Below are 26,500 nucleotides of genomic sequence, written 5' to 3'. Positions count from 1 at the left end.
AGCAGGCACAGAATTCATCCATCTGGCGCCGCTTTGTCTCTTTCTCATAAAAAAAGCTCCATCCACCCAACCAGTAAGTCTGATAGAGTTCATCAAGAAAGTCTGATTACTATTTCCCATCACTTACCAAGCCTTCTCTCCATACAGTGGGTGCAAACCAGTTCCAGTTCCTGTTATCATATCACTTCATCAAAAATAAACTCTTCAACTTTTTCTCTGTCTCCTGAGTGTTCTCTGCATGTGGGTCAGATCTTTAAACAAAAAGATGACAGAACACTCAGACCAAACTGACCCAGCAGAGACTCTCAGGAGAACAATTTCAGAACACAGCCACCAGATCCAGTCCCACGAATCCACCCTAAGAGCCCTATTTGAACAACAGAAACAAACTAAGTTCTCTGGAGAGGTGGGTAATTGTCGTGGCTTTTTGCTTCAATGCTCTCTTGTGTTCAACCGGTCCCAGCACTCATTTCCTCATGACGATGCAAAGATATCTTACATTTTAGGGCTATTGACAGGCAAAGCTCTCCATTGGGCAGAGGCCAGATTCCCAGATTGTAACCAGTCCGGCAGTTCTTTTGAGAACTTTATCCAAGAGTTTGAGTTAACTTTTTCTTCCGAGTCTGATCCAACTAATGAGAGTCGCCACATGTGGACCCTGAAACGACGAAATAGACCATTAACTGAATTCCCAATAGAATAGCGTTTTTTCAATCCTTGGATGAAGCATTAAAAGATGAACTAGCTTTATTGGATGAACCCAAGGAACTCAATGACTTTATTGCATTGGCAACCCGCATAGACAACCGAATGAGGGACAGAAAAAGATCTCGATCTGAGAGAGTAACCATAAGACCACAAGCCAGTTCTGTGCCTCCTACCCACAACCCTCGTTCTCCGCCTGCTAGCCATCCTGAACCTGAGCCCATGCAACTGGGACATGCCAGACTCACCCCTGAAGAGCGACTGAGATGCAGAGACTTGAAGTTATGTTTATATTGTGGGTCTCCAGGTCACTTTATCACCCTTTGTCCTGTACGGCCAAAAGATCGGGTCCGTCGGTAGTAGAAGGGGGCCAGGCGGATCGTTCTCACTTAAACCCTTCTTCCAGGTTTACTTTACCGGCTACCTTGTTTAATAATCAAGAAGCCTTAAGACTGTCTGCATTCATTGACTCAGGGTGTGAGCAGAATCTAATAGACCAGTCATTGGTCAATCAAGCACACATTGAGGTGGAACCACTCCAAACCCCGTTTCTGGTTCAGGCATTGGATGGAAGTTCTCTTCACCGCATTACTCATCGCACCAAGAGTATGGAACTTGTCCTTTCAGGCAATCACAGAGAGCACATTACATTTTTGTTTTTCCTGTCCGTCACAACTCTCTAGTTTTAGGTTTATCCTGGCTCCAAGTACACAACCCACATTTAAACTCGTCTGAGTTACGTGTAACTTCCTGGTCCGCTAAATGCCTCTCTTCTTGCTTACAGTCTGCTGTTTCCCCCAAGTCATCTCTAGCGGATTCTGTGGAGGAAGAGCCGCCAGACCTGACTCAGATTCCCGAAGAATATCATGACCTGAAAACAGTGTTCAGTAAGTCTAAAGCTCAGACCCTTCCACCTCACCGACCATACCATTGTGCAATCGACCTACTACCTGGAGCACCCCTACCCACAAGTAAACTCTATAACATCTCTCAATCCGAACGTCAAACTATGGAGAAACACATCGCCAAATCTCTAGCAGCTGGAACCATTCGCCCGTCCTCGTCTCCAGTAGGAGCTGGATTTGTCTTCGTGGAAAAGAAAGACGGATCTCTCCGTCCCTGCATTGATTATAGAGGTTTGAACCAAATAACAATCAAAAATAATTATCCTCTGCCTTTACTATCATCTGCTTTTGAACCAGTACAGATTTCAACCATCTTCACAAAATCAGACCTCCGGAACGCCTAGCATCTTGTCTGAATCCAAGAGGGAGACGAATGGAAAACCGCCTTCAAGACGCCATTTGGCCACTTCGTTTGGTCCTTCAGCGACTTCTGGAAAACCAACTGTTTGTAAAGGCAGAAAAATGCGAGTTTCATAAATCTTCCATCACATTTCTGGGATTTATTCTCGAGGGTGGACAGGTACGCTCAGATCCTGAGAAAGTCAAAGCAGTGTTAGAATGGCCTGTCCCTGACTCTCGCAAGCAACTTCAACGATTTTTGGGCTTTGCTAATTTTTATAGACTGTTTATTCAAAATTACAGCCAGACTGCAGCTCCCCTGAATGCTCTGACCTCATCCAGGACTCTTTTCCGGTGGACCCCCGAGGCAGAGGAAGCATTCTGTTCACTCAAGGAGAAGTTTTCTCAAGCAGCCATTCTTACCCAGACTGGTAATAAACCAGCAGTAAATTTCTGTTTCTGAAATAAATCCCAAGGTGCTCAGTTTATATTTACAGAAAACACAAAGTTACATCAACCAGATGAAAATACATGTGTGTCACAAAAGGCTGACTTTTATCAGGAGTGTCTCATGTGATGCTGGAGAAGATGAGATGTTTGGTTTCACCTTCAGTTATCAAGAACACTCTCCTTACATGAACTGAAGAGAAACATTTTATTACAGTGAAGTTTGAAATATAATTTTTGAAACTTTTCTGAGATGCATCAACAAAACAAAACCTAAATTAACTTTAAGAAAATAATAAAATGGGGACAAGAAGTTTTACAGAGGAAATATTTAACAAACTTGATTGTAAACAAGGAGAAAAATGTTAGATTCACAGCTCTGCTGCTTATTCTGCAGGATGTAGAGACTTGATAACCCTGACTCTTCTTCCTGCTCTCAAACAGACCTTGAAGCTGGGTGGAACCAACATCTGCTGAAGGCTGATTGGCTGCAGCCTCTCTGCACTGACACATGATTCAAAGATAAGAGATCAAACTTGTTTATGTTTTTAGGAAGTCAAAGTCACTGAGACTGAGAGGAGAAATGGAGCAGAATCAGGTGGACCGAGAAACCTTCTCCTGTTCGATCTGTCTGGATCTACTGAAGGATCCGGTGACTATTCCCTGTGGACACAGTTACTGTATGAACTGTATTAGAAGCTTCTGGGATGAGAAGGAGGAGAAGAAAAGCTACCATTGTCCTCAGTGCAGGCAGACCTTCACACCGAGGCCTGTCTTCCAGAAGAACACCATGTTAGCAGCTTTAGTGGAGCAGCTGAAGAAGACTGGACTCCAAGCTGCTCCTGCTGATCACTGCTATGCTGGACCTGAAGATGTGGCCTGTGATTTCTGCACTGGAAGAAAACTGAAAGCCATCAAGTCCTGTTTATTCTGTCTGGCCTCTTACTGTGAGAAACATCTTCAGCCTCATTATGATGTGGCTCCATTTAAGAAACACAAGCTGGTGGAGCCCTCCAAGAACCTCGAGGAGAACATCTGCTCTCGTCATGATGAGGTAATGAAGATGTTCTGTCGTACTGATCAGAAGTGTATCTGTTATCTCTGCTCTGTGGATGAACATAAAGGCCACGACACAGTCTCAGCTGCAGCAGAAAGGACTGAGAGGCAGAGAGAGCTGGAGGTGAGACGAGAAGAAATCCAGCAGAGAATCCAGGACAGAGAGAAAGATGTGAAGCTGCTTCAACAGGAGGTGGAGGCCATCAATCACTCTGCTGATAAAACAGTGGAGGACAGTGAGAAGATCTTCACTGAGCTGATCCGTCTCATCCAGAAAAGAAGCTCTGATGTGAAGCAGCAGATCAGATCCCAGCAGGAAACTGAAGTGAGTCGAGTCAAAGAGCTTCAGGAGAAGCTGGAGCAGGAGATCACTGAGCTGAAGAGGAAAGACGCTGAGCTGAAGCAGCTCTCAAACACAGAGGATCACAACCAGTTTCTCCACAACTACCCCTCACTGTCAGCACTCAGTGAGTCTACACACTCATCCAGCATCAATATCCGTCCTCTGAGATACTTTGAGGATGTGACAGCAGCTGTGTCAGAGCTCAGAGATAAACTACAGGACATCCTGAGAGACACATGGACAAACATCTCACTGACCCTCACTGAGGTGGAGGTTTTACAGTCAGAACCAGAACCCAATAGCAGAGCTGGATTCTTAAAATATTCATGTGAAATCACACTGGATCCAAACACAGCAAACAGACAACTGTTACTATCAGAGGAGAACAGGAAGGTGACAATGATGGGTCGACATCAGTCTTATTCTAGTCATCCAGACAGATTCACTGATTATCCTCAGGTTCTGAGTAGAGAGAGTCTGACTGGACGTTGTTACTGGGAGGTGGAGAGGAGAGGGTCATTAGTTTATGTAGCAGTCGCATACAAGAACATCAGCAGAACAGGATGGGGGAAAGAATGTGAGTTTGGACGTAATGACAAATCTTGGGCATTAGATTGTTCCCAAAAAGGTTATAAATTTGGTCTCAATGATTTCTGGACCTCCATCTCAGGTCCTGGTTCCTCCAGAGTAGGAGTGTACCTGGATCACAGAGCAGGTCTTCTGTCCTTCTACAGCGTCTCTGAAACCATGACTCTCCTCCACAGAGTCCAGACCACATTCACTCAGCCGCTATATGCTGGACTTTCGGTTTACTGGGGCGGAGGTTCTGCAGAGCTCTATTAACCCAAGTACACAGAATCCACTGAAGGTTCAGTGAGTTTGATTCTGATTTAATTCTCCAACAGATTTTTTTCTTGATCGTTGTTGTTTTATGTCTAAACTTAACAGGAATCAATAGTCAGAGATTGTCAGCAATGGTTTTTCTTCAGATTTGATGTTCTGGTTCTGTTGAATTTGTTAATTTCTCAACATTGTTCTCTAAAACAGCTGATCAGAACCAGAATATTTGCTGTTTTTCCCTTCTTGTTGCTTTTAGCAGCAAAGACTGTAAACTCAGTAATAAAATGACAAATGATTCCCAGGTTGAAGAAGTGAAACCAGTTCTTTGATCACCTTCTTGTTTGAACACATTTTGTTGAGTCCTGACTCACAGGAGACAACAGATATTGTCTCATTGTGGACTTGAGCTGATTTCATGTCTTGTTGATTTTTAGGAGGAGAAACTTCACAATAAAGCTGTCATGTTTCTTCACTGTTTAACTCTGTTGGTGATGGCATACTGCCCCCTACAGGAAGGTTGTGTTGTTACATGACATGGAGTCCAGGAAGTGTTTATTATTGCTTCATAATTATTAGTTATATAGAATAAATCTGTGTTTTAAATCACTGTAAATAAAGTTATTGTTTGATTATTTTTGTGTTTGTGTGTTTCGTGTCCTGTAAATCTAAAAGCTTCAGTTTGTGGATCCAGACCTCCAGGAGCTCCTCACACTTCATATATCTGTTCAACTCCTCATGTTCCAGCCTGAACTGTTTCCATTTCTACAAATCCAACTAGTCCACAGTTGTTCTGGGAGGAAAACCAATCAAAAAGCAGCAAGTCAGAAAGAAATAACACCGATGGTTTATTTTTATTCCAGCAGCAGATGCTTGTGCCTCATTAACCAGCTATAATCCACTAATCTGGGCTCATTGTTTTAGGTCTGAGCTGTTGTGTTTGTTGTTCTACATGGAGCACACAGAACACTGTTAACACCAAGCAGCCTCAGTTTCTCAAGGCTTCAAGGTCCCAGACGGCCGATGCTCAGTGAGAGAGACTGATGGTGTGAAAGGCGTGGCCCAACATTCAGTTCAAACATCTGAATCATGAAGATGGAAGAAAGAGGCTCAGTGATTGTTTTTTCACACTAAAAAAACAATCATAGGAATCATCTTAACTATAGTAGAACTTCAGACATAAACATGATTTAAACTAAACAATGATAACTTACATACATTTTTCCAACAATTCCCTCCTGTTTATTATTGATTAGTTTAATATCACATCCATGTATACACTTCCAAAAAGCTTTATGCATAAACCTCATTAAACATTAAACTATTGTTAAGTTTAGTGACTTCTCTTCCAAAATGTCATCATAGTTCTGGTCCTTGTCCAGAAGTTGGTAATGTTGGGACAACATTGTACCAACAATTCCTCCAACCATCCTTAATATCATTGCTCTAATACAGGGAACAACGCACAGAGTAAAAAGGCAGAACAACAATAACACAGCGATGACAGGGGTCATGATTTTCAAAAGCAGTTGCCACCACGGTCCTGAAGTAAGCCACAAAAAAGGCTTCATCTGCTGGGATGGACATCCTGCTGCATACCCCTTTTCATTTCATTTAACTGGCGTATAGCATCGCTCACTCTGTGTCCGTCTTCGCCGTTGGTCTCATCAGGGATGTAGGTGCAGCAGGTCTCGTTCAGGAGAGCACAAACTCCCCCACAAACTCTGATTCTACCCCTCCCCCTACTTACTGGTCCTGCATAAAATATGTCATCTTCAGCATAGAAGGTATCAGTAGGGGGTTGTTTTTTCTTTCCACTGACCACCTTCTCAGCAAGCATTGCCCAGTTCTGCCAACTTCTAACCGAGCAGGTGGGTAGATCAATGTTATGTTTTGTGACCCAGTTATGAATCTCAGGTGAAGCATTTGCCTGGAGGGCATTTTTTAACTGCTGTTGAAAAGGTCATCAGTATTATCATGTTGCAGTCCACTATTCCTTTTAAACACTTCTACCATTGTTATTTTGTACTCAATGACTGGTTCTTCTATTTTCTGTTTAGTCTAGTTAATGATGGTACAATCTGCTCTCTATCTAAACTCTCTTCCAACATTTTCCCACAACACCACAAGTCGTGGATTATCTGTTCCACTGGTGCCAAGGGTTCAGGGCTGTCGCAGCTGCAGCAGCGCCCTGGGGTGGTGGCTGCCTGACCCCCTGACCCTTAGTACACAACTGCATTATCTTCTTCTCTGGCTTCTGCTATATAAACCTCCTTGTGTTATGATTCTGGCCCGTCTGCCTGCTCTGCTCTGCTCTCATCCATGCAATCAACTCATCTGCTTCACCTGTCTGCTGCTGCGCTGCAGCGTAATCAACCTCATGCCACACACCTGTGGAGCTGCAGTTATATACAGGCCTCTGACAGGCAGATGGTGCCAGATTGTGGAGTAATTGTAATGATAAAAATGGACAAGTTATAGAAGAATTAATGGAAATAAAAAATCTAGTATGTATTAATGATGGGAGGGGAACAAGAATCAATGTAAGAACAGGGATGGAATCAGTTATTGATTTAACAATGGTTTCAAATGGTTTAGCTGGTAGTTGTGAGTGGGGCATTGATAAAAAATCAACAATAGGTAGTGATCATTATCCCATTACAATAAGAGTAGGATTAACTTTAAATAATAAGAATATAAATGTCAATAAAAACTAAATTTTAATAAGGCAGGCTGGACTAAATTTAGATACTTGAGTCAAATAAACTTAAAGAAAGTAGATTTGAGAATGGATATAAATGATGTAAATTTAAAAGTTTGTAAGGTAATCATGGAAGCAGCAGATAATTCTATAAAGAAAGCAGGGTGTAAAAGTAATAAGAAAATGGTACCATGGTGGACAAATGAATGTAAAGAAGCAAGAAAGTTAAGAAATAAAGCATTTAAGGTACTAAAAGGAAATCCAATTTATAAGAATTTAATTGATTATAAAAGAAAGCAAGCAATAGTAAGGAGAACTATTAAGAAGGTAAAAAGAGAATATTGGAGACATTTCTGTAGCACAATAGGGAAAGAAACAAAAATAGAAAACATTTGGAAAATAATTAAAAGAATGAATGGCATAAAGAGAGAGTTTGAATATCCTATATTAAAAATAAATAATATAAATATAGTAAAAGATGAAGATAAAGTTGAAATATTGGCAATAATATTTAGTAAAATTAACAGTTAAAATAATATTAGTGAAGAGGGAAGAAAAGGAAGAGAAAATACAAAACTTATATATAAAGATGTATTACAGAATGATGAAGAAACAAATAATCTGTTAAATGTTGAATTTACAAAAACTGAATTAAATTATGCACTTAGGAAGACAAAAAATACAGCACCAGGTAAAGATCAAATTTGGTACAGAATGATATGGCAACTTGGTGGAAAATGGAAAGATATAATATTACAATTATATAATAAAATATGGGAGGAGGGAAAATTACCACTGAGCTGGAAGGAATCAATTATAGTACCAATAGCTAAACCAGGAAAAGATAAATCAAATCCAGGAAATTATAGACCAATAGCCTTAACATCAAATCTATGTAAAATAATGGAAAAAATGATTAATAGTAGACTAGTATATTATTTAAATAATAAAGGATATATGTCAAAGTATCAAAGTGGTTTTAGAAAAGGGAGGAGTACTAATGATCCAATGCTATGCTTAGAGCATGAAATTAGAAGAGCACAGGTAAATAAAGAAAGTTTAGTAGCAGTATTTTTTGATATAGAAAAAGCATATGATATGATGTGGGTGGAAGGATTATTAATTAAATTACAAATACTGGGCATTAAAGGGAAAATATTTAAATGGATCAAATACTTTTTAACAAATAGGAAAATACAAGTTAGAATTGGGGAAGTGATCTCAGGAAAATATATAGTAGAAAATGGAACTCCACAGGGGAGTATTATAAGTCCGTTATTGTTTTCAATTATGATAAATGATGTATTTAAAGATATTGGAAAAGTAATGGGATGTTCACTCGTTGCAGACGATGGAGCTGTTTGGAAAAGAGGAAAAAATGTAGATTTCATTGTAAAGAAATTACAAGAGGTTATTATTGAAATAGAGAAATGGGCGTTACAATGGGGATTTAAGTTTTCAGTTGAAAAAACCAAAGTAATGATATTTAATCAGAAAAAAATAAACAAGGAAATAAAATTAAAATTATATAACCAAGAATTAGGGCAAGTAAAGTATATAAATTTTTTAGGATTATGGTTTGATGAAAAACTAAAATGGAATATACATATTCAAAAAGTTGTTGATAAATGTAAGAACATTTTAAATATTATGAGATGCTTGGCTGGCAGTGACTGGGGAGCAGATAGGAAATCACTAAAACAGATTTACACAGGAATGATAAGATCTAACATAGACTTTGGTTGTATAGTTTACGGTTCAGCAGCTAAAACACATCTGGTTAAATTAGATATTATCCAACATCAGGCATTAAGATTATGTACTGGAGCATTTAAAACTACACCAACAGCAGCAATAGAAATAGAAATGGGAGAAATGCCGTTAGAGTTAAGAAGAATAAAACTAGAAATAAATTATTGGTTAAATTTACAAGGTAATAACTTGGATCATCCAATTTAGGAAATTTTAAATCCATGTTGGGAAAAAGAAAATAAATAAATGAAGAGTTTTGGATGGACAATTGAAAATAAAGTAAAATAATTTAAAATAATTGATTTAGAAATTAGTCAAACATCACCAATATCAATTATACCACCATGGATTCTACCAGAAGCAACAGTAGATATGTCAATAATGGAAAAGAAGCAAGATAAATCTTCCATAGTAGATAGTTATTCAGTATAGATACATTTAAATAATTATTATAAATATATTCAAATATATACAGATGCATCAAAAATAAATGGAAAAGTAGGAATAGCTTTTGTAGTACCAGAATTCAATCTAAAAATAGGAAAACGAATTACAGACGGCTTATCAGTATACACAGGAGAAATATTGGCTATATTATTAGCTTTACAATGGGTAGAAGACATAAAACCATTAAAAACAGTCATTTGCTCAGATTCAAGCTCTGCATTATTAAGTTTAAAATATAATCAATGAAGGAAAAACAGGAATATGGTTTTATAAAATTCAGAAGATAGTAGGAGAAAGAAGAAATGGAAGACGAAATAGAAAGGAGGAAAGAGTGATAACAAGGTTGAGATTTGGGCATACAGGACTTAATTATACACTTTTTAAAATTCAAAAGCATGATACTGGTAAATGTGATTACTGTGGAAAATATGAAACAATAGAACATGTTATATTAGAATGTCATAAATATGAAAGAGAAAGAAGATATATGAGAAGAGAGTTTGAAGGTATTAAGGAAAAGGTTAATTTATTAGATATTTTGAGGAAGAATTTAGGGAGTAAACATATACAAATAGTGATTCGTTTTTTAAAGAAAACAAAATTATTTCATAGAATTTGATATAGTAGATAAAATTGTGAAAGTATGGAGGATATAGATGGGTAGAATACAATGTAATGTGTAAGTATGTCTATATATATATATATACATATAGGTAAGATATATTTATTTATTTACTTTGTAGAATTAAATATATATATATATAAATAGACCGATACGAACCACAGTCCATACCAGTAAGTGGCGGTAATGCTACTAAAAGTTTGTTGCCAACCGCCAATAAAACCAACAAGAAGAAGAAGATGGTGCCAGATTTTTGAAAACATTTTGTGAGTAATTGTCCAGCCTTCTTTCCTGCCTGATCTCATTCTCTGACCTTGCCTTTCACAGATTATTCCCTCCTGCATGCCCCTTGTCTGACTGTTTGGATCCTGGTTTGTGACTCTGTTTTCTGCTTCTGGTTTCATGCCTCTGCCAGCCTCTTGTCTGACGCCTCTAGCCCTGGAACTCGACTCTGTTTCTGTCCATGGATTTACATCCCAGCCTTAGTGATGTCAAAATGAGGTTTTTTGATGCATAGAATCATTTTGAACCATTGTGTCATAAAGTGGTTCACTACCCGAAGCTTCATTCAGTTCCCTTGGGTGACATCTAGTGGCAGCAGTGATTGTTGCACCAAATGAAGCCCTGCGAATGTGATGCACCTCTTGTGTAAATAATAGCACTTATGTATGTATAGATGCGTGTTGTACATATGTGTTTTTAGTAACCCAGTAAAGATTCTGAGTAATTAACTCATGAAAAAATTATAATTTATAAACAATGTAAACTGTAAGGGATTACAGATGAAAAAAAGCCATCAGGCTAATTCTGGCTTCTTAAACTTGAATTATCATTTGTTTTATGAAATTCCACTGTCCCATTTTAAATAAATGACTAAAAAAAATAAATGAAGTGAAAATCTTTGATTTGTCATTCATATCCATCCAGGACTTATACAGGTCTAGGGTCAGGAAAAGAGCTGCAAAAATCTCTGCAGACCCCACACATCCTGCACATAAACTGTTCAGAGTTTTACCTTCAGGCCGTCGTTACAGAGCGATGTTCACTAAAACCAGCCGCCACAGAGACAGTTTCCTCCCCCAGGCTGTTTCTCTGATGAACATTTAATAGAGTACCAAAGTCCCAATTCCACCTTGTATATGTGTATATTGTATATGTTTTTATGGACATAAAGATATATGCAGAATATATCTTATAATGCAAAAAAAAAAAAAAAAACCCAGAGAGCAAAGTGTCAAATTCCTTGTTTGTTGTAACCTGGTAATAAAGCTGATTCTGATATTTACTTTGGGAGTGTGCTTGTTGTACTGAGTGTTTTTGGACATTGTACTTGGTGTAATAAAGAGGGTGCTTGTGTTACTTCAGGTGTTTTTATTCAAGAAAAGTAATTTCTGCACAGTAGAAGGGCTCAAACTGTTTCTTTTTTTTTGGAGACAATTTCTTCAGCTTTGGAAAATCCTCTTTCACAGGGAACAGAGGAGGCTGGTTTAACAAGGAACTGTTTGGCTGGATGCTTTAGGTGTGAATACAATGAAAGGCTGGAAGTCCTTCACTATGAAGTTGCTTCCTGGATCCTAAAATAAATAAAGAAAAGTAACTTCATTTTAACTAACAAACATTTAACTGTCATTCTTTCTAATTCTGCATGTATATTTATGTTATGCTGACCTTGATTGGTGGCAGGAGGCTGAGTTTTCTTGTGTTTGTCTCTATAATGCCTCAGCATTGATGACGTATTATTATTATACGTCAGCAGCTGCGGGCAAAGCAAACACTGCACCTGTAAAACCAAGATAACAACCCGTTACTGCACCTCTTGCATAACATGATACCATGACTATAACACTACTGCATAGTATAGGCTATAGACCTTTTAATAAACACTTTGAATGTACATTACCTTGTTAGGTGGCATCAAATCGAAATATTCCCACACTTGGGAACGCTTCCTAGATGGTTGCTCCATGACAGAATAATCCAGCAAATCTCAGAATATCCAAAAAACAAGATCTGTTTGTAACGTATAAAACGTGTTGAACAGGGATGTGAACCGGGGCTTGAGAGCATCTTAAATACACTGAATCGCGCCAGATGTTTGAAACTCCGCCAATCAACTCGAAGCAGTCAGCTGACTCGGTCTGAATGAAGCAGTGAAGTGGTTCACACGTCATCGGTGACATCTCATGACGCAAGCTCCGCCCCACTGCTTCACCATAGCAACCCTGTAGAGTTTTTGAAGCGTTGTTTGAAGCCTCGGTGTTAGAGGTGACATCACTACCTCAGCCTAGCCACTGGTTTATTCAGTCTGAGGACAACCTCGTGTTCCGGCCCATAAACAGTCTGGATCACTTCCTCTTCTGGATTCTGAACCTCGTTCCCAGGCTGAGAAGGTTAGTGGCTTTATTTAACTCTATTCAAGCTATGAGTTTTATTCAGTCACTAACTCGCCTCTCTGTTCTCAGTGGTACTTCGGTAAAGTTAGAAAGATATTCACAGTTTCGGCTTTTCCGGATCAATAACTCATCAGCGGAACATTGCCTCTAGAAAACCAACACCTCTCTGCAACCACAGCAAGGCAGACAGTGAGCTACAATCATCTTTTCTTCAAAACGAGACTTGCATTGGCCTCTATGCAGAGATCGCTGCTCCTCTAATGCGCAGAGACCGTCTGCAAATTGCAACTCCAGAAAATATATGATGGAGAAATATTCAATAAAGTCGCCAAGGAGAGGTGTATTGTCATTGAAATCATTGTATGTGATCTGACGTTTTTCATTCTACATTTCTTGGATTGGAAATTAATACAAAAAAAAAAAAGGAATTTCCCAAAGACACCTAAATAGCCAAATATTCAGTAAAACATGGTCAATAACTTCACTTTAGCATGTTGTAGTGCCATCAAACTCATAGCACACAGGGAGAGCATCATCTTGAATCTTTTTAATAAACATAACATTGCCTTTATATATGCAGACATGCTCTTTTAATAAATCTGTATTACAACCAAATAATTAACTTTCCCTTTACTGTTTGCAGTGTGTCATAACCTGAAATCACTCAACATTACATCTTTGAGTTTTAACAAATTTTATTTCCCACACTATCAAGCATAAATAATTCAGTATTTGGTTACAGTCAGCAAACGTTACCAAGAGACTCTCTAGTTATTGCACAACACACAGTACCAAGGGGTGTCATGTCAATGCATTCAGTGTGGAACCATCGCTCACAGGTTTCACACTGTATCTACAACATGGGGATAAACATGTTTATCTTTGTAAAACTTTTAATATGAAGAAACTCATAGAGAATAAAATATTGTTAGGCACTGCAGTTAACGTATTGTTTATTAATTTAAAATTGAAATGAATCTATTAAATGTTATTTTGCTGATGTGTGTGTTCAATATCTAAAGCTGATGTAATATTTTTTCACTAAGCAGTGTAAGAAATGTGACAGTCGTGTCAACAACAAACGGGCTTATTTGCAGTGCTGGGGAAAACAATCGGGACACCATGCAGTTTGAAATACAGCCGAAAAACTAAATGATCTTAAAGAAAAACATTGAACTGTACATTGGTTGGTTATACATTCTTAACATATTTAAGGTTGTTTCAGCACTTTTTTCCAGTGCTGTATTTGCTCTGTGTTTTAAATGCTGTTTAGAGACTTTTTTCTCTTAGAGATTAAGGACTAGGCTTCATTTTCACAGCTCACATATTTTAGACAATAGGCAGACCAACTTGCATTCGACTGCCACAAATGTTAGAGATCCAATGTGTGTTGATTGTACTATTAAGTGTAAAAAGAACATAATTATACACATTGTTGACACTTCCTTGCTTTCTAAACGTTTTTAATGAAGTCAAAGTTGTTATTTAAGGGGTCCCAGTACACAATTTGTACACTGATTTAAATTCAATTCAATGATCCCTCTTGATATTGTAGCTGTACGATATGGCAGGCCGTTTTATCATTTATTAGCTTATTAGCTCAGATATCTTAAATATAATTCTTACTAGGATTAACTCTAATTTCAGATCTCCATAATCCACTTAATACTAGTCATAATGACCATTTCAGATATCAGAAATGAAGAAAACGTTCCAGATATCCAGAATAACAATTCCTGCCATCAAAAATATATTTCTACTAGTAGAAATGTTATTACAGATATCAACTACTGATTATATGACTAGTTAAAATGGAATTTCAGATATCTGAGCTTATTTATTCTCAATCACATTCTCCAGCGATACAGTAGGATTACATAAATTCGTCCATTTATTCAGGTTAACTTTAATATCACCTGTAATGTCAAATTGACTTACATGAACAAATGACACAATACATTAAAATAATACTAACATAAACTGTTAGAAATCACTTGTGTTTAACGTTCACTGTGATGACTGGCAGCAGGAGCTCAGTGCCGACAGTCCGGTCAGATCTCTACCGGGCTAGCTCGCCCCACCGCCGGTAGGGCTGGCGAGGCAAGCCGGCAGTTACTACGGTGGGAGCGGAAAACTCCGAACACGTCGGAGCACGTTTGAAATTAAGCGATGTCTTGATAAATCAAGCAGATTTTTCACGTCTACACAGTTATATTCCCGCACTAAAAACATTGTAAAAGTTCATTTGTGTCACAGAAAGTGTAATTTTTCACAGTTTACTCACAGCTTTTGCCACTGTGGTCCGCCATGGCTGCCCCTGTTTGACCAAACTGCTTCGACCCACAATGAATCATGGGAAAAGATGGACCGCGAAGAATACTCACAACTCATCCTTCAAATCGGGCAAAAGAAGGACACTTTTGTCTGCAGCATCTGACAGACCTTACGCGCCGCGCTGTGACGTAATCAGCCCACAAGTAACGCACTTGGAAGGATCCAGCCCCTGAATTGGGACACACCCTCGGCCTGCACATGGATCCTCCTCCTTCCTGTATATTAACCAATAGGAGAGGAGCTGGAGAGAAGAAGGCAGCCCTCCTCATTTGCATAATGAAGCAGAAATGCATACGGTAAAGAAAAAAGAGAGACGAGGAAATGTAAAAAGAACAAAGGCATGTCTAAGGAAAAGGAAAAAGAAAACATTTACATTTCTTGATGAAAACGCATGTGTAAGAAAAAGGAAAGACAAAACATTTACATTTTTTTATGAAAACGCATGTGTAAGGAAAAGAAAAAACAAAACATTTACATTTCTTGATGAAAACGCATGTGTAAGGAAAAGAAAAAACAAAACATTTACATTTCTTGATGAAAACGCATGTGTAAGGAAAAGGAAAAACAAAATATATATATTTCTGCTTTTATTTTTAATTTTGTCAGGATCGGTCCTCCATAAATCAGTGGGCCGTTGCGGCCAAAGAAGAAAATAATACTAATTCATGTAGTTCGCCTCCATACCAGTCGGTGGCGGTAATGCACCAAATCGTTGTTTGCCAACCGTCAATTAACAGAACAAGAAGACAACGACTTAGCAGCCAGAAAATGGAGAAGAAACGTTAGGGAGGAGCACAAAAATTAAGAGACAAGAAGAGGCTCGTCCTACAAACAGATGCGTCCAAATGTGAAAAACTGAAACATATTTTCTTCTGGAGCAACATCATCATCAGCTGTCATGTTAACGTCTGGAGGACAACGTGACCGGGAGGAGGATGCTAGTCAGGTAAGTGGCTGTAATGTGATAACATTATTTTTCTAGCTTGTTACATTTTTTAAGACAACGTATTCAGGACAGTTTAGCTGTAAAAACATCGTTATCATGTGTGGACTAGCCTAGGCCCAGGTGGGGCTCAGTAGCCATTTGAGAGAAGTAAGTTAGGTCTTTCTAACATGTTTGATTTGAGACAACGTAGGGAGTCTCACTTTCATCTTGTGTTTAAAGAGCAGATTATAAACTACACAACATTTCTTAAATTGTGTTAATAGGCCAAGGAAAAATCTGAGTTATGCAAAAATCAACTTTTTTTTCTGAACAAATGAGAAATGTTGAAAACTGGGTATTCTGAGAATGTGAAGCGGGAACGGAGTGGCGGCGGGAATTGAGAAGCGGGAAAAACAGTGAGATGGCGACATGGACGGAAAGTTTTGATATTGGAGCGATCTGTGACATTCAATTTATAATTTATGTGCATTAATTTAGTGGTTTTTGTTTTGTATATAAAGGATGATGCGCAGAATGAATGTGCAGCAGGCACTGGTGCTCTGTTTTGAACTGGTTTCCCTGAGTCAGCTGTTTTTTTACTGGGAAAGGTCAAATCTAAACCAGTCAAAAACTACCATATATACCTTTGACCTCAGAGGGTTAAAGCCTGTGAGCTAAATGCTGCTCTGCTGTCTTGTTGATTTATCAGGATTATATTGAAGTCAGTTTTATTCTTTTGTGTGGGTATTGTTGGATAATATATAAAATGAGACACTAGATGTAGAGTAAATGTGTACTTCTCTATGTTTCTCAGTCTATTATTCTGTCATTTAAATTAGTCTATAGTCTTATTATTTTTATTTTGTAAAACAGAAGCTTTACTTATTCAGTATAAAGAACATGTAATTGTGCTTATCTGAGTCACAATACGTTAATATTTGTGAGATTTTTCTGTTTAGCTTAAATGAAATTTAAACATTCAAAGTAATATACCTGTTTGAAACATAGATATCAAACATGATGTAGGAGAATGTTCAATACATTTAAGTACATTTTAACATTTCAAATGCATTTACTGTTTAACAGTTAATAAAGCTACAGAATATGTTCACTTATGTGCAGGATGCAAAAAATCAACTTATTAGTGACTCAGATGATGTTAGCTAACCTTTACTAAACCTAGTTTAGAGACCATTGTTTACTTGAGAATCAACCACACATAGTACATTACATTTTTACCTGTGTTTACTTACCTGTTAAACCACAATTATCTGGAGGTATATTGTTTATTTTAATGCAGCTTTTTATATGGAAATTCCCCTAAATTTGAACCTAATGTCTCTACTCATATCTGCTGCCAGGCTGAATCACCATCCCAACAGAGTGAAAGTGTCAGGGAGGAGAGCAGCCTATACACACTTGATGAGGTAAAGACATATACATACACACACAAGGAAAATAATCTAGAGAAATGAATAAAACAATAAAAATTAGCTACAGCTACAAATGCTACAGTATATGACATGTTAAATGTATATATATATTTGTCTCTATCAAATAAACAAACAAATTATTGTGTACAACTATTCAATTCTAAAAACAAAAAGATTTAAAAAATCTTTACCAAATAGGGTTACTGGGTGTGACCAAATTAATATATACTGGTGTATTTAAAAAATACCAATAGTATCTCTTCCACTAGCCTGATATTTAAATTCTGCTGTGTAATGTGATATGGTTTATAATAATCCTATAAATGAGTAGAACTGTTCATGACATTTTAAACATGAGTAAAAGCAGCTAATACATGTTTGTAAAATATACATTGCTCCAAAAGTCAGTGCTCCTTAACTTTATGTGACGAGCATATTGTTGTGTCAAATGGCAGAACTGCCTAAAACTGTTGAATTATTCTTGATCCATTTTATTTACCTGGTTCAGACAGCAGGGGGCAGCACATGTGGCTTATGGCACTGATTGGGTTTTAAAAGCAGGTCTGCATCCTTTGTTTGAATCAATGCTGGAGAGAAGTGTAGACATGCACCGGTGAGTAAGAACCTTAGTTCTAGCAAAGTACATTTATTAAACTGCTTAGAACTTTGGAGAAGTTCTTTAAATTTAAGTTGGGTTTATGGTCAGAGGTGTTTGTAGTGCACAATAGGCTGTGTGTATTTAATAGGCCTGGTGAAGTCTGTGTTGATTTGATGCTGCTGTAAGTTGTTTGGTTCATTCTAATAGTGATTTTGTTTCAACATATGGGTTAAATGGGTTAAAGCATTATTTTGCTGTATAAAATGTTAATGGGAGATTTAGCCGGCAGATAGTTCAGGTTTTGGTTTCATTGATTGTAATGAATATTTCTTCATTGAGATTCAATTTAGAACAAATTTAGCTATGTTTCCTTGCAAGGTTTTCAACCTGCTGATGCTGCTGATAAATCTGCTGTTGCAAACCTCATCTTGAATTAAAGTAATAAAGGATTATAAGAAGAGTTGAACCCTGTCTACTTCCTTCTCGATCCCATCAAGTCGGATCAGCGTTGGTTTAAAAAGACTTGACACATATTGTCCTCTTTCAGATGACTTCATGGCAGCCTGGCAGTTTTTGAAGAAATCTCTAACATGTGAGACGTCTGAATTAGACTCGGGCGACAACAAAGATGCACATGAGCGCATGGAAAGAAAACCCAAACCAATGCAGGTGTTCAAGTATGTACTCTGTGTGTTAATTAGTGTGTACTTGTAAATAGTTAACTGACATCAATGAGCTGTTACATGAAAATGACATCAATAATACATATAACTATGTTCTGATGTTTCTTTCTACATGGACATGAACATGGAGCTCTACTATATGCAAGCCTGAGATGTTGTTTTAGAAGCTAACTCTGCTTTAAACTTCTCCAGAACTTTCTCCATGACCCGTCTGCTGTGTTCCTTGGTCTTCATGATGCTGTTTGTTCTCTCATGTTCTCTAACAAACCTCTGAGGCCAGAAACAGAACAGCTGCATTTCTACACAGATAACATGTCATACAAGTGGACACTAGAGCATCCTGAAAGTATTCACAGCGCTGCACTTTTTCCACATTTAGTTATGTAACAGCTTTATTCCAAACGGTATCAAATTCATCTGTTTCCTCAAAACTCTCCACACAATACCCCATTATGACAATGTGAACTAAGTTTGATTGAGATTGTTGCAAATTTATTACAAATAGAAAACTAAGAAATCACATTTACGTAAGTATTTACAGCCTTTGCCATGAAGCTCAAAATTGAGCTGAAGTGTTTTCTGTTTCCACTGATCATCCTTGAGATGTTTCTACAGCTTAAATAGAGAACAAAAAACCCAACACCTAGACCTGCAGACGGCTTCTATAAACATCTGTGAAAGAATGGGTCGCTCTCAGGAGCTCAGTGAATTCCAGCTTGGTACCGTGACAGGATGCCACTGGGCACTGGGTCCAGTCATTACATTTCAATCATGTTTCCTTTTCTATGCTTAGTTCTCATGAACTGTAGTCCCCATTCAAATCCATAAAGATAGCTTTTAGGTCAGACCTTGGCAGGATTACTTCAACCTGACCTGACTTAGGTGCTCCTCTTCAGACATGATTGTAGTTCACCAAAACCAACTAAGTTCTGCTGATGAGGACTGCTGAATCCCAGCTACCTGTTCTTATCCAGGACTGCTCTATTCTACTTCAGTGAAACAGACTCCTGCATTTAAACGCAGCGGCTCCTGTATGTCCCCAGATTTCCTTGTTCCCTCCCCTTCAGATCTGCAGCTTAAAGCTGGGTGTAGCCAACGCTCCCTGAAGGTGAAAGCTGATTGGCTGCAGCCTCTCTGCACTGACACGTGATTCATAGATCAGAGCTCAAAGTTGTTTCTGTTTTCAGGAAGTGAAACTCTCACAGTCACTGAGACTGAGAGGAGAAATGGAGCAGAATCAGCTGGACCGAGAAACCTTCTCCTGTTCGATCTGTCTGGATCTACTGAAGGATCCAGTGACTATTCCCTGTGGACACAGTTACTGTATGAACTGTATTAAAACACACTGGAATGAAGAAGATCAGAAAGGAATCCACAGCTGTCCTCAGTGCAGGAAAACTTTCATACCGAGGCCTGTCGTGGAGAAGAACACCATGTTAGCAGCTTTAGTGGAGCAGCTGAAGAAGACTGGACTCCAAGCTGCTCCTGCTGATCACTGCTATGCTGGACCTGAAGATGTGGCCTGTGATTTCTGCACTGGAAGAAAACTGAAAGCCATCAAGTCCTGTTTATTCTGTCTGGCCTCTTACTGTGAGAAACATCTTCAGCCTCATTATGATTCAGCTCCATTAAAGAAACACAAGCTGGTGGAGCCCTCCAAGAACCTCCAGGAGAACATCTGCTCTCGTCATGATGAGGTGATGAAGATGTTCTGTCGTACTGATCAGAAGTGTATCTGTTATCTCTGCTCTGTGGATGAACATAAAGGCCACGACAAAGTCTCAGCTGCAGCAGAAAGGACTGAGAGGCAGAGAGAGCTGGAGGTGAGACGAGAAGAAATCCAGCAGAGAATCCAGGACAGAGAGAAAGATGTGAAGCTGCTTCAACAGGAGGTGGAGGCCATCAATCACTCTGCTGATAAAACAGTGGAGGACAGTGAGAAGATCTTCACTGAGCTGATCCGTCTCATCCAGAAAAGAAGCTCTGATGTGAAGCAGCAGATCAGATCCCAGCAGGAAACTGAAGTGAGTCGAGTCAAAGAGCTTCAGGAGAAGCTGGAGCAGGAGATCACTGAGCTGAAGAGGAAAGACGCTGAGCTGAAGCAGCTCTCAAACACAGAAGATCACAACCAGTTTCTCCACAACTACCCCTCACTGTCAGCACTCAGTGAGTCTACACACTCATCCAGCATCAATATCCGTCCTCTGAGATACTTTGAGGATGTGACAGCAGCTGTGTCAGAGCTCAGAGATAAACTACAGGACATCCTGAGAGACACATGGACAAACATCTCACTGACCCTCACTGAGGTGGAGGTTTTACTGTCAGAACCAGAACCAAAGAGCAGAGCTGGATTCTTAAAATATTCATGTGAAATCACACTGGATCCAAACACAGCAAACAGACGACTGTTACTATCAGAGGAGAACAGGAAGGTGACATGGATGGGTCAACATCAGTCTTATTCTAGTCATCCAGACAGATTCACTGATTGTTCTCAGGTTCTGAGTAGAGAGAGTCTGACTGGACGTTGTTACTGGGAGGTGGAGTGGAGAGGGAGAGTTTATGTAGCAGTCGCATACAAGAACATCAGCAGAGTAGGATGGAGGAATGAATGTAGATTTGGTAATAATGACAAATCTTGGTCATTATATTGTTCGCAAGAAGGTTATGAATTTGGTCACAACAACATCTGGACCTCCATCTCAGGTCCTGGTTCCTCCAGAGTAGGAGTGTACCTGGATCACAGAGCAGGTCTTCTGTCCTTCTACAGCGTCTCTGAAACCATGACTCTCCTCCACAGAGTCCAGACCACATTCACTCAGCCGCTACATGCTGGAGTTCTGGTTTGGTACATTGGAGGTTCTGCAGAGTTGTGTAAACCCAAATAGATGTTCTGTCTTGTTTCTGATTGTTGATCAGGGTTCATGGTTCTGATGTCTCTGCTCTGCTGTTCTGTTCTTCTTCATTGTTCTTGTTTAAATGTAGTTCTCTGTGTCTGTGTTCCAGGAACCAGAAAGGATTTCACTGCTGATGTTTTCTTTCATTCTTATTTGACACAGAAATATTTCTCCACATGAAAATCTAAACTTCTCTGGGCTCTAATGGTTCTGGTTTCATATTTGTATTGATGTATTTGGATCTTCTGGTTTCTCTTCCACTGTTCTGCAGAACAAATGTTGTTCTTGTTTAAATCAGTTGAGATTGAAGTGAACTGAACTTGCTTCTGGTTTCTTTATTGTGATCCAAAGAAGAAAACTGAAACTAACATCAACTTAGAACTGATGCTGTTTTCTTCTGAATCCTTTAGATTTAGATCAGAAAAATATATGTCTGCTGTTCTGTCTCTTTGGATTTCTTCAATAAAACAACTTGATTCCAGAGAAATGTGGAAAGTTTTCTTTTCATTCTAACAATAAATTGTGAGTTTTGTCGTCTAAAGAGCAGAAACATTTCCTTCAGAGTGTCTCATGTGATGCTGGATCAGATCAGATGTTTGGTTTCACCTTCATTCATCAAGAACATCCTCTGCTTCCACCACTGCTGCAGAGAGATTACAGAAAGAAAGCATTTATTACAGGAACTGATCAGTTCACCTGTCAATACAAACAAATATCAATTCAATTAGTGATTTTTATCCAGAGATAATTGGCTCATCATACTTATTCTGATTTAGTTCATAATTTATGTTAAAAATATTAAAAGTCAGACTAAATATTTGATTCCAGCTTCCTCCACCACACGTCAAAGTGTCAGATCTGTGTTAGTGTGTGATGTGTGTGTGGATGGGTGAATGTAACTAGTGTTAAAGAGCTTTGAGTTGTCAGTATGACATTATATAAGCTCAGTCCGTTTAGATGCTGACCTGCAGGATGAAGAGGAAAGGTGAGAGGAAGTTCTCCTGTTCCTGTGCTGCAAACCTCCATGCAGATACACAACCCTGCAAACCCTGTCAAAGCACACAGAAACCTCTACAAGCAGCAGCTTCTGCAGCAGAGACGCTCATTTTAAAGATTCATTGGATATTCTCAACTATGTTGGCAGCGTTGGACAAAACCAAATAAATGGAGGCAGAAAACTTCAATGAGTTAATAAGATGTTTGAGAGCAGCTTCAGATCAGCTTCTATCCTCTTATTTTCTGTATTTTCTGTGATTTGATGAACAAACAATAAAACTACTGAGAAAAGAATAACAGTCTGTGAAACATCAGAAAATAGTTTTAATGTCCAGAACATAGCAGAAAATATGTGTTTCTTTCTGGCTTTGTTGAAATAAAACATGTTAATTACAAAGAGATTAGGTTGTTTTTGATCAGTGAGATAAAGATCATGTTCCTCCGTCTCTCATTCCAAGGAAAAACAGCTAAAGAAGTGAAGCTCATCATTTCTCCTGTCACTGAGCAGCATCAGGGTTACAGGTTGGGTTTCATGTTAACAAACTCTTCTTCAACACTAGAGGGCGCCATCATCCTGGTAAAAGTCATCAAGAGAAGTTCCTCAGTGTGTCAGCATGATGGAGATTGTGGATTAAACCTGGGAGAAATGTTGTAGACGTGTCATAAAATGATAGTTTAGCTTTCAACAATGTAATAAACAGGAAGAAGTGTGTGACTGAGCTTCATCTGGAGACCAAAAAGGATTTAACAAGCTGCTGGTGAGTTGGAGTCTTGAACTAGAGTCTCCATCTCTGCTTTCCAACAAGTTACAAAGTGTTTTCATTTCAGTATTTTTGTTAAACTTTAGTTGTTAAAGACCCACAGTGAACTTAAAGTGAAAAATATGATGGAGTAACTGGGCTTCTCTTGTGTTGCCTCTTGAACCAAAGCCTAAAACTACCAACCAGACACTGGGAACCATAGGAGAGGAGAGTAGAGAAACTTTGTTAACTTGGACTTCCAGCTGACAATAAAACACAAAACAACCAACCACCACCTGATGCCGTCCAGAGAAACACAGGTTGCTTTTATAGAGATAAGATGTAACGACCATGGTTCAAATACTTTTAAATATTTCATTAGTTTTTATTTAATTTTGACCTCTGATTTTCATTCTATTTTAGTTTTAATTAGTTTTTAGTGTTTGTTTGCTAGTTTAGTTTTTGTTTTTTGAAAATACTCAGTTTCAGTTAAGTTTTTATTAGTTTTATTTAAGTTTTTATTAGTTTCAGTTAAGGTTTTAGTCTTTTATGTAATACGACTTATATACCAGGGCCAAGACTGAAAATAAATTAAATAATAGAAATAGTTGTGTTTAACAAAATCCCAGAAAATGATGATAGATTTTAAAAAATGTCTTATTTTTGGCAGATGAACAACCAAACATACCAGACAAATATGAAAGATATGGCAGAGTAACTTTCAGAGGTTATGTAAACGAAGTAATAGCACCTTCAAGGTAGGTATTGTAGATTAACAGAAGTTAGCCATTTTGAAGTCATTTGCTAATTTCATTTTGAATGTTATGAAGCTCAACATTAAATTCAGGTGTTACAGTTCTGAAAAAACAAACAGTGAAACTGACTGACAACACCATAACAAAAGCCAAGCCATCGTGATACAATAAGGCTTTGGATACTTTCTGCAAGTATTCTGGTAGTTTACACCACAGCTGCTGGAAGTTGGTGGGATTTGATTTTTGTAGTGTTAAGATATCCCTTAATGAAACATTGTTGAAACAGAAAAGTACCAAACTGAACTGTGAGTGTGGATGGGTGAAAAGGAGACATACATCAGTCAAGTCAGATATTTTTGTTGATCTTAAGGGAAACCTGTTGCTCCAGAGATGTGGTTGTTCTGTTTCTTAGTCCAGATGTTAGCAGTCCACACACAGAAAAGATGCGTTCAACAAATGCTTGTGAAGCAGGGGCACTAACAAGATCCAAAGCTGCTGGGAAAGTTTTAGATCAACAACCTGCCTTGATTTCCAGAAATGCAGCGTTGTCTCATTGACCTCATCCTGTTTGACCTCAGTGATTCACTTCTCAACCTCAGTTAACAGAACGTCTTCATTTACAGATGAGAAGTTGCCCTCTATACGAGATGCAAGGAAGCCGTATTTCTGAAGAACAGTAAAAAGGACACCTGGGACAGTTTTGGTGGGATCTGCTGTGTCCTCGTCCTTAGTAGTAGTGGCTGGGTTCTACTGAGCTGCCAGGTTCTGCACAAAGGACGGTGCTGCTTTCATCGGTGATGCTGAATCTGGTGACTGAAGAATCAGTGAAACATTTGGGTCCAACAGACAGGCTCCTGCTGCTGTACCATCAAACTGTGTGGAATCAGGATGAAGAATACCAGCAAACCGCTCTCTTAAAGACTTCAGCAGGACCTGAGCTAAGGGATTCCTCAAAGGGCTCGTCAGCAGGTGGGCCTCAAGGTTGAGCAGACATGGCACTACTTGTGAGAGTGACTGACTGTCACTCTGAAGCTGGTCTGTATGGATGGCAAAGGGTTCAAACAGCTTGACAGGGTTCTCCATCTTGGCCCAATCACTTGTGAGGAGTGTGTCCATCCCTAACTCCTCAAGAACTTGCTTTAGTTCAGCTCTGGTTTCTAGCAGTCGTCTCAACATGTCAAAAGTACTGTTCCACCGAGTGGTACAATCCTGGATCAGAGTTTTGCTCAACTTTTTCATCATGTCTTCATTTGCCACAGATGATTTCCTTGCAGCATGAACCAATTTTCTTGCTTTTGTTCTGACTGAATCAGCAGTTGGGTGTTTCATGGCATCCTTCATGGTGAGCTGGAGTGTATGTGCAAGGCATGGCATCCTGTGGAGCTTGCTGCTCTCCCCATCTTCTTGAAGCTCAAGGTCTTCAAAAGAAAACAGGCAAATTTTGTTCTATTTCCACTTAAGGTACGCATTTAATTTAATACAAAAATATTTCAGAAACTATAGGAATTAGCTCCATATGATTTCAGGTTATGCTGCAGGTCTCTCAAATAAGGCTGGACAATAAATCAATTTTATTGATTATTTCAAATTTGCTTCATATGAAGATTTTCGTTGTTGGAAAATCTAAATTTTTGTTCAATGCACTCCTTAGTATTTAGTTCAGAGACAAAAACACGCCTGATTCCCACAGAAACACAGAAAATTGCAGCTAGCAAAGTACAGCTTGTTCACAAAAAAGGTTATTTTACAATCATGTTTTACAGCTTGTATTTAGTCCCTCTTAATTCAGCTCAACTGCCTAAAAGATGACTGAAGTAAAAGCAAGTTTTTAAAAATAATCTGTCGTTTGTAAATAGTTTTTATGAAAGGGTGAAAAAAAAAGAGATGAATCAGATTTGGTTTAAAAAATGTGGAGATTATTTTCATCCTTTCCATATTATTATCTATCTACAATAAAGCTGCAGTAAATGAGAAGAAATAGATTTGTACATATTTTCATCTGCATCAGAAGTCAATCAGGAACTTTTCAGACTATAGCTGCAAATGTTGAATAATGCAACGTTACATAAATAAAAATGAAAAATAATATAATTGCTCCTAGAAACACTCAACTAGATCTCCACTTTCCTCACTCTCTGTGTCCGACTCCTCCGATTCAGACCCAATCCACGTTTCTTCTTGGCTCTCTGCAGCAGCAGCTCATCCTGAGAAAAGTTTCTATCTTCTGCTCGTTTACGATTGTGAAGAAGCCGTATTGCCTTGACGATGTTGGCCCCGTTATCGGTTCTCTTCCCCTATACCCCACGCTTCCAGTGTCAGATCAATGCAGCCGGCGATGGCCTCCCCGGTATGTGGGGGCTCCATTCGGTGCAAGTTCAGCAGAGCATGGTGGACTTGGCCTCCAGGTGGGAGGTCAAAGCAAGCTGACACACCCATGAAAGATGCAGTTCATCCCCTTTTGCTCCAGCCATCTACACAGAGGGTTAGCTTTCTCACCTCTTTTATGAGCTCTTTCAGTTTTTGCTTTGCTAAATCCATCTTGGACGTGTCGAGGTAGGAAAACTTTACTGGCCGTCCGTTAACTCTTAC

At 38.7% G+C, this 26,500-nt stretch overlaps 2 protein-coding genes and 3 long non-coding RNA genes across 9 annotated transcripts; 3 read left to right on the top strand and 2 right to left on the bottom strand.

Moving 5' to 3' along the window:
- The first annotated feature begins 2,946 nt into the window (after positions 1-2,946).
- LOC124870624 (tripartite motif-containing protein 16-like) lies at positions 2,947-21,907 on the top strand. The gene is made up of 2 exons (XM_047369441.1): positions 2,947-4,618; positions 21,383-21,907. The coding sequence occupies exons 1-2, from the start codon at positions 2,980-2,982 to the stop codon at positions 21,409-21,411; spliced, it is 1,668 nt and encodes a 555-aa protein (XP_047225397.1). The 5' UTR covers positions 2,947-2,979; the 3' UTR covers positions 21,412-21,907.
- On the bottom strand, positions 11,592-12,475 carry LOC124870633. The gene is made up of 2 exons (XR_007038844.1): positions 11,823-12,475; positions 11,592-11,728 (listed from the first exon to the last, which is right to left on the bottom strand). It is a non-coding gene; the product is annotated as an uncharacterized LOC124870633 (long non-coding RNA).
- On the top strand, positions 12,493-13,408 carry LOC124870635. The gene is made up of 2 exons (XR_007038846.1): positions 12,493-12,544; positions 12,617-13,408. It is a non-coding gene; the product is annotated as an uncharacterized LOC124870635 (long non-coding RNA).
- On the top strand, positions 15,593-21,907 carry LOC124870625 (tripartite motif-containing protein 16-like). 4 transcript variants are annotated; one of them, XM_047369442.1, is made up of 4 exons: positions 15,593-15,827; positions 17,168-17,233; positions 18,385-18,514; positions 19,708-21,907. In XM_047369442.1, exon 4 carries the CDS (start codon positions 19,747-19,749, stop codon positions 21,409-21,411), a length of 1,665 nt encoding a protein of 554 aa, XP_047225398.1. In that variant the 5' UTR covers positions 15,593-15,827; positions 17,168-17,233; positions 18,385-18,514; positions 19,708-19,746; the 3' UTR covers positions 21,412-21,907. The 4 variants fall into 4 exon arrangements, with proteins under 4 accessions (XP_047225398.1, XP_047225402.1, XP_047225400.1 ...); XM_047369446.1 differs by lacking the exon at positions 17,168-17,233; XM_047369444.1 differs by lacking the exon at positions 15,593-15,827 and having other exon boundaries at positions 16,741-17,233.
- Positions 21,482-26,500, bottom strand: LOC124870628. Of its 2 annotated transcripts, XR_007038840.1 has the most exons (3): positions 26,024-26,446; positions 22,386-23,053; positions 21,482-22,063 (listed from the first exon to the last, which is right to left on the bottom strand). It is a non-coding gene; the product is annotated as an uncharacterized LOC124870628 (long non-coding RNA). The 2 variants fall into 2 exon arrangements; XR_007038839.1 differs by having other exon boundaries at positions 21,482-23,053; positions 26,024-26,500.

Source organism: Girardinichthys multiradiatus, chromosome 6, assembly GCF_021462225.1.
Source record: "Girardinichthys multiradiatus isolate DD_20200921_A chromosome 6, DD_fGirMul_XY1, whole genome shotgun sequence".
Classification (NCBI taxonomy): domain Eukaryota; kingdom Metazoa; phylum Chordata; class Actinopteri; order Cyprinodontiformes; family Goodeidae; genus Girardinichthys; species Girardinichthys multiradiatus.
Note: the sequence above shows the minus strand (reverse complement) of the source record. Positions and strands in the feature narration are given on the sequence as shown.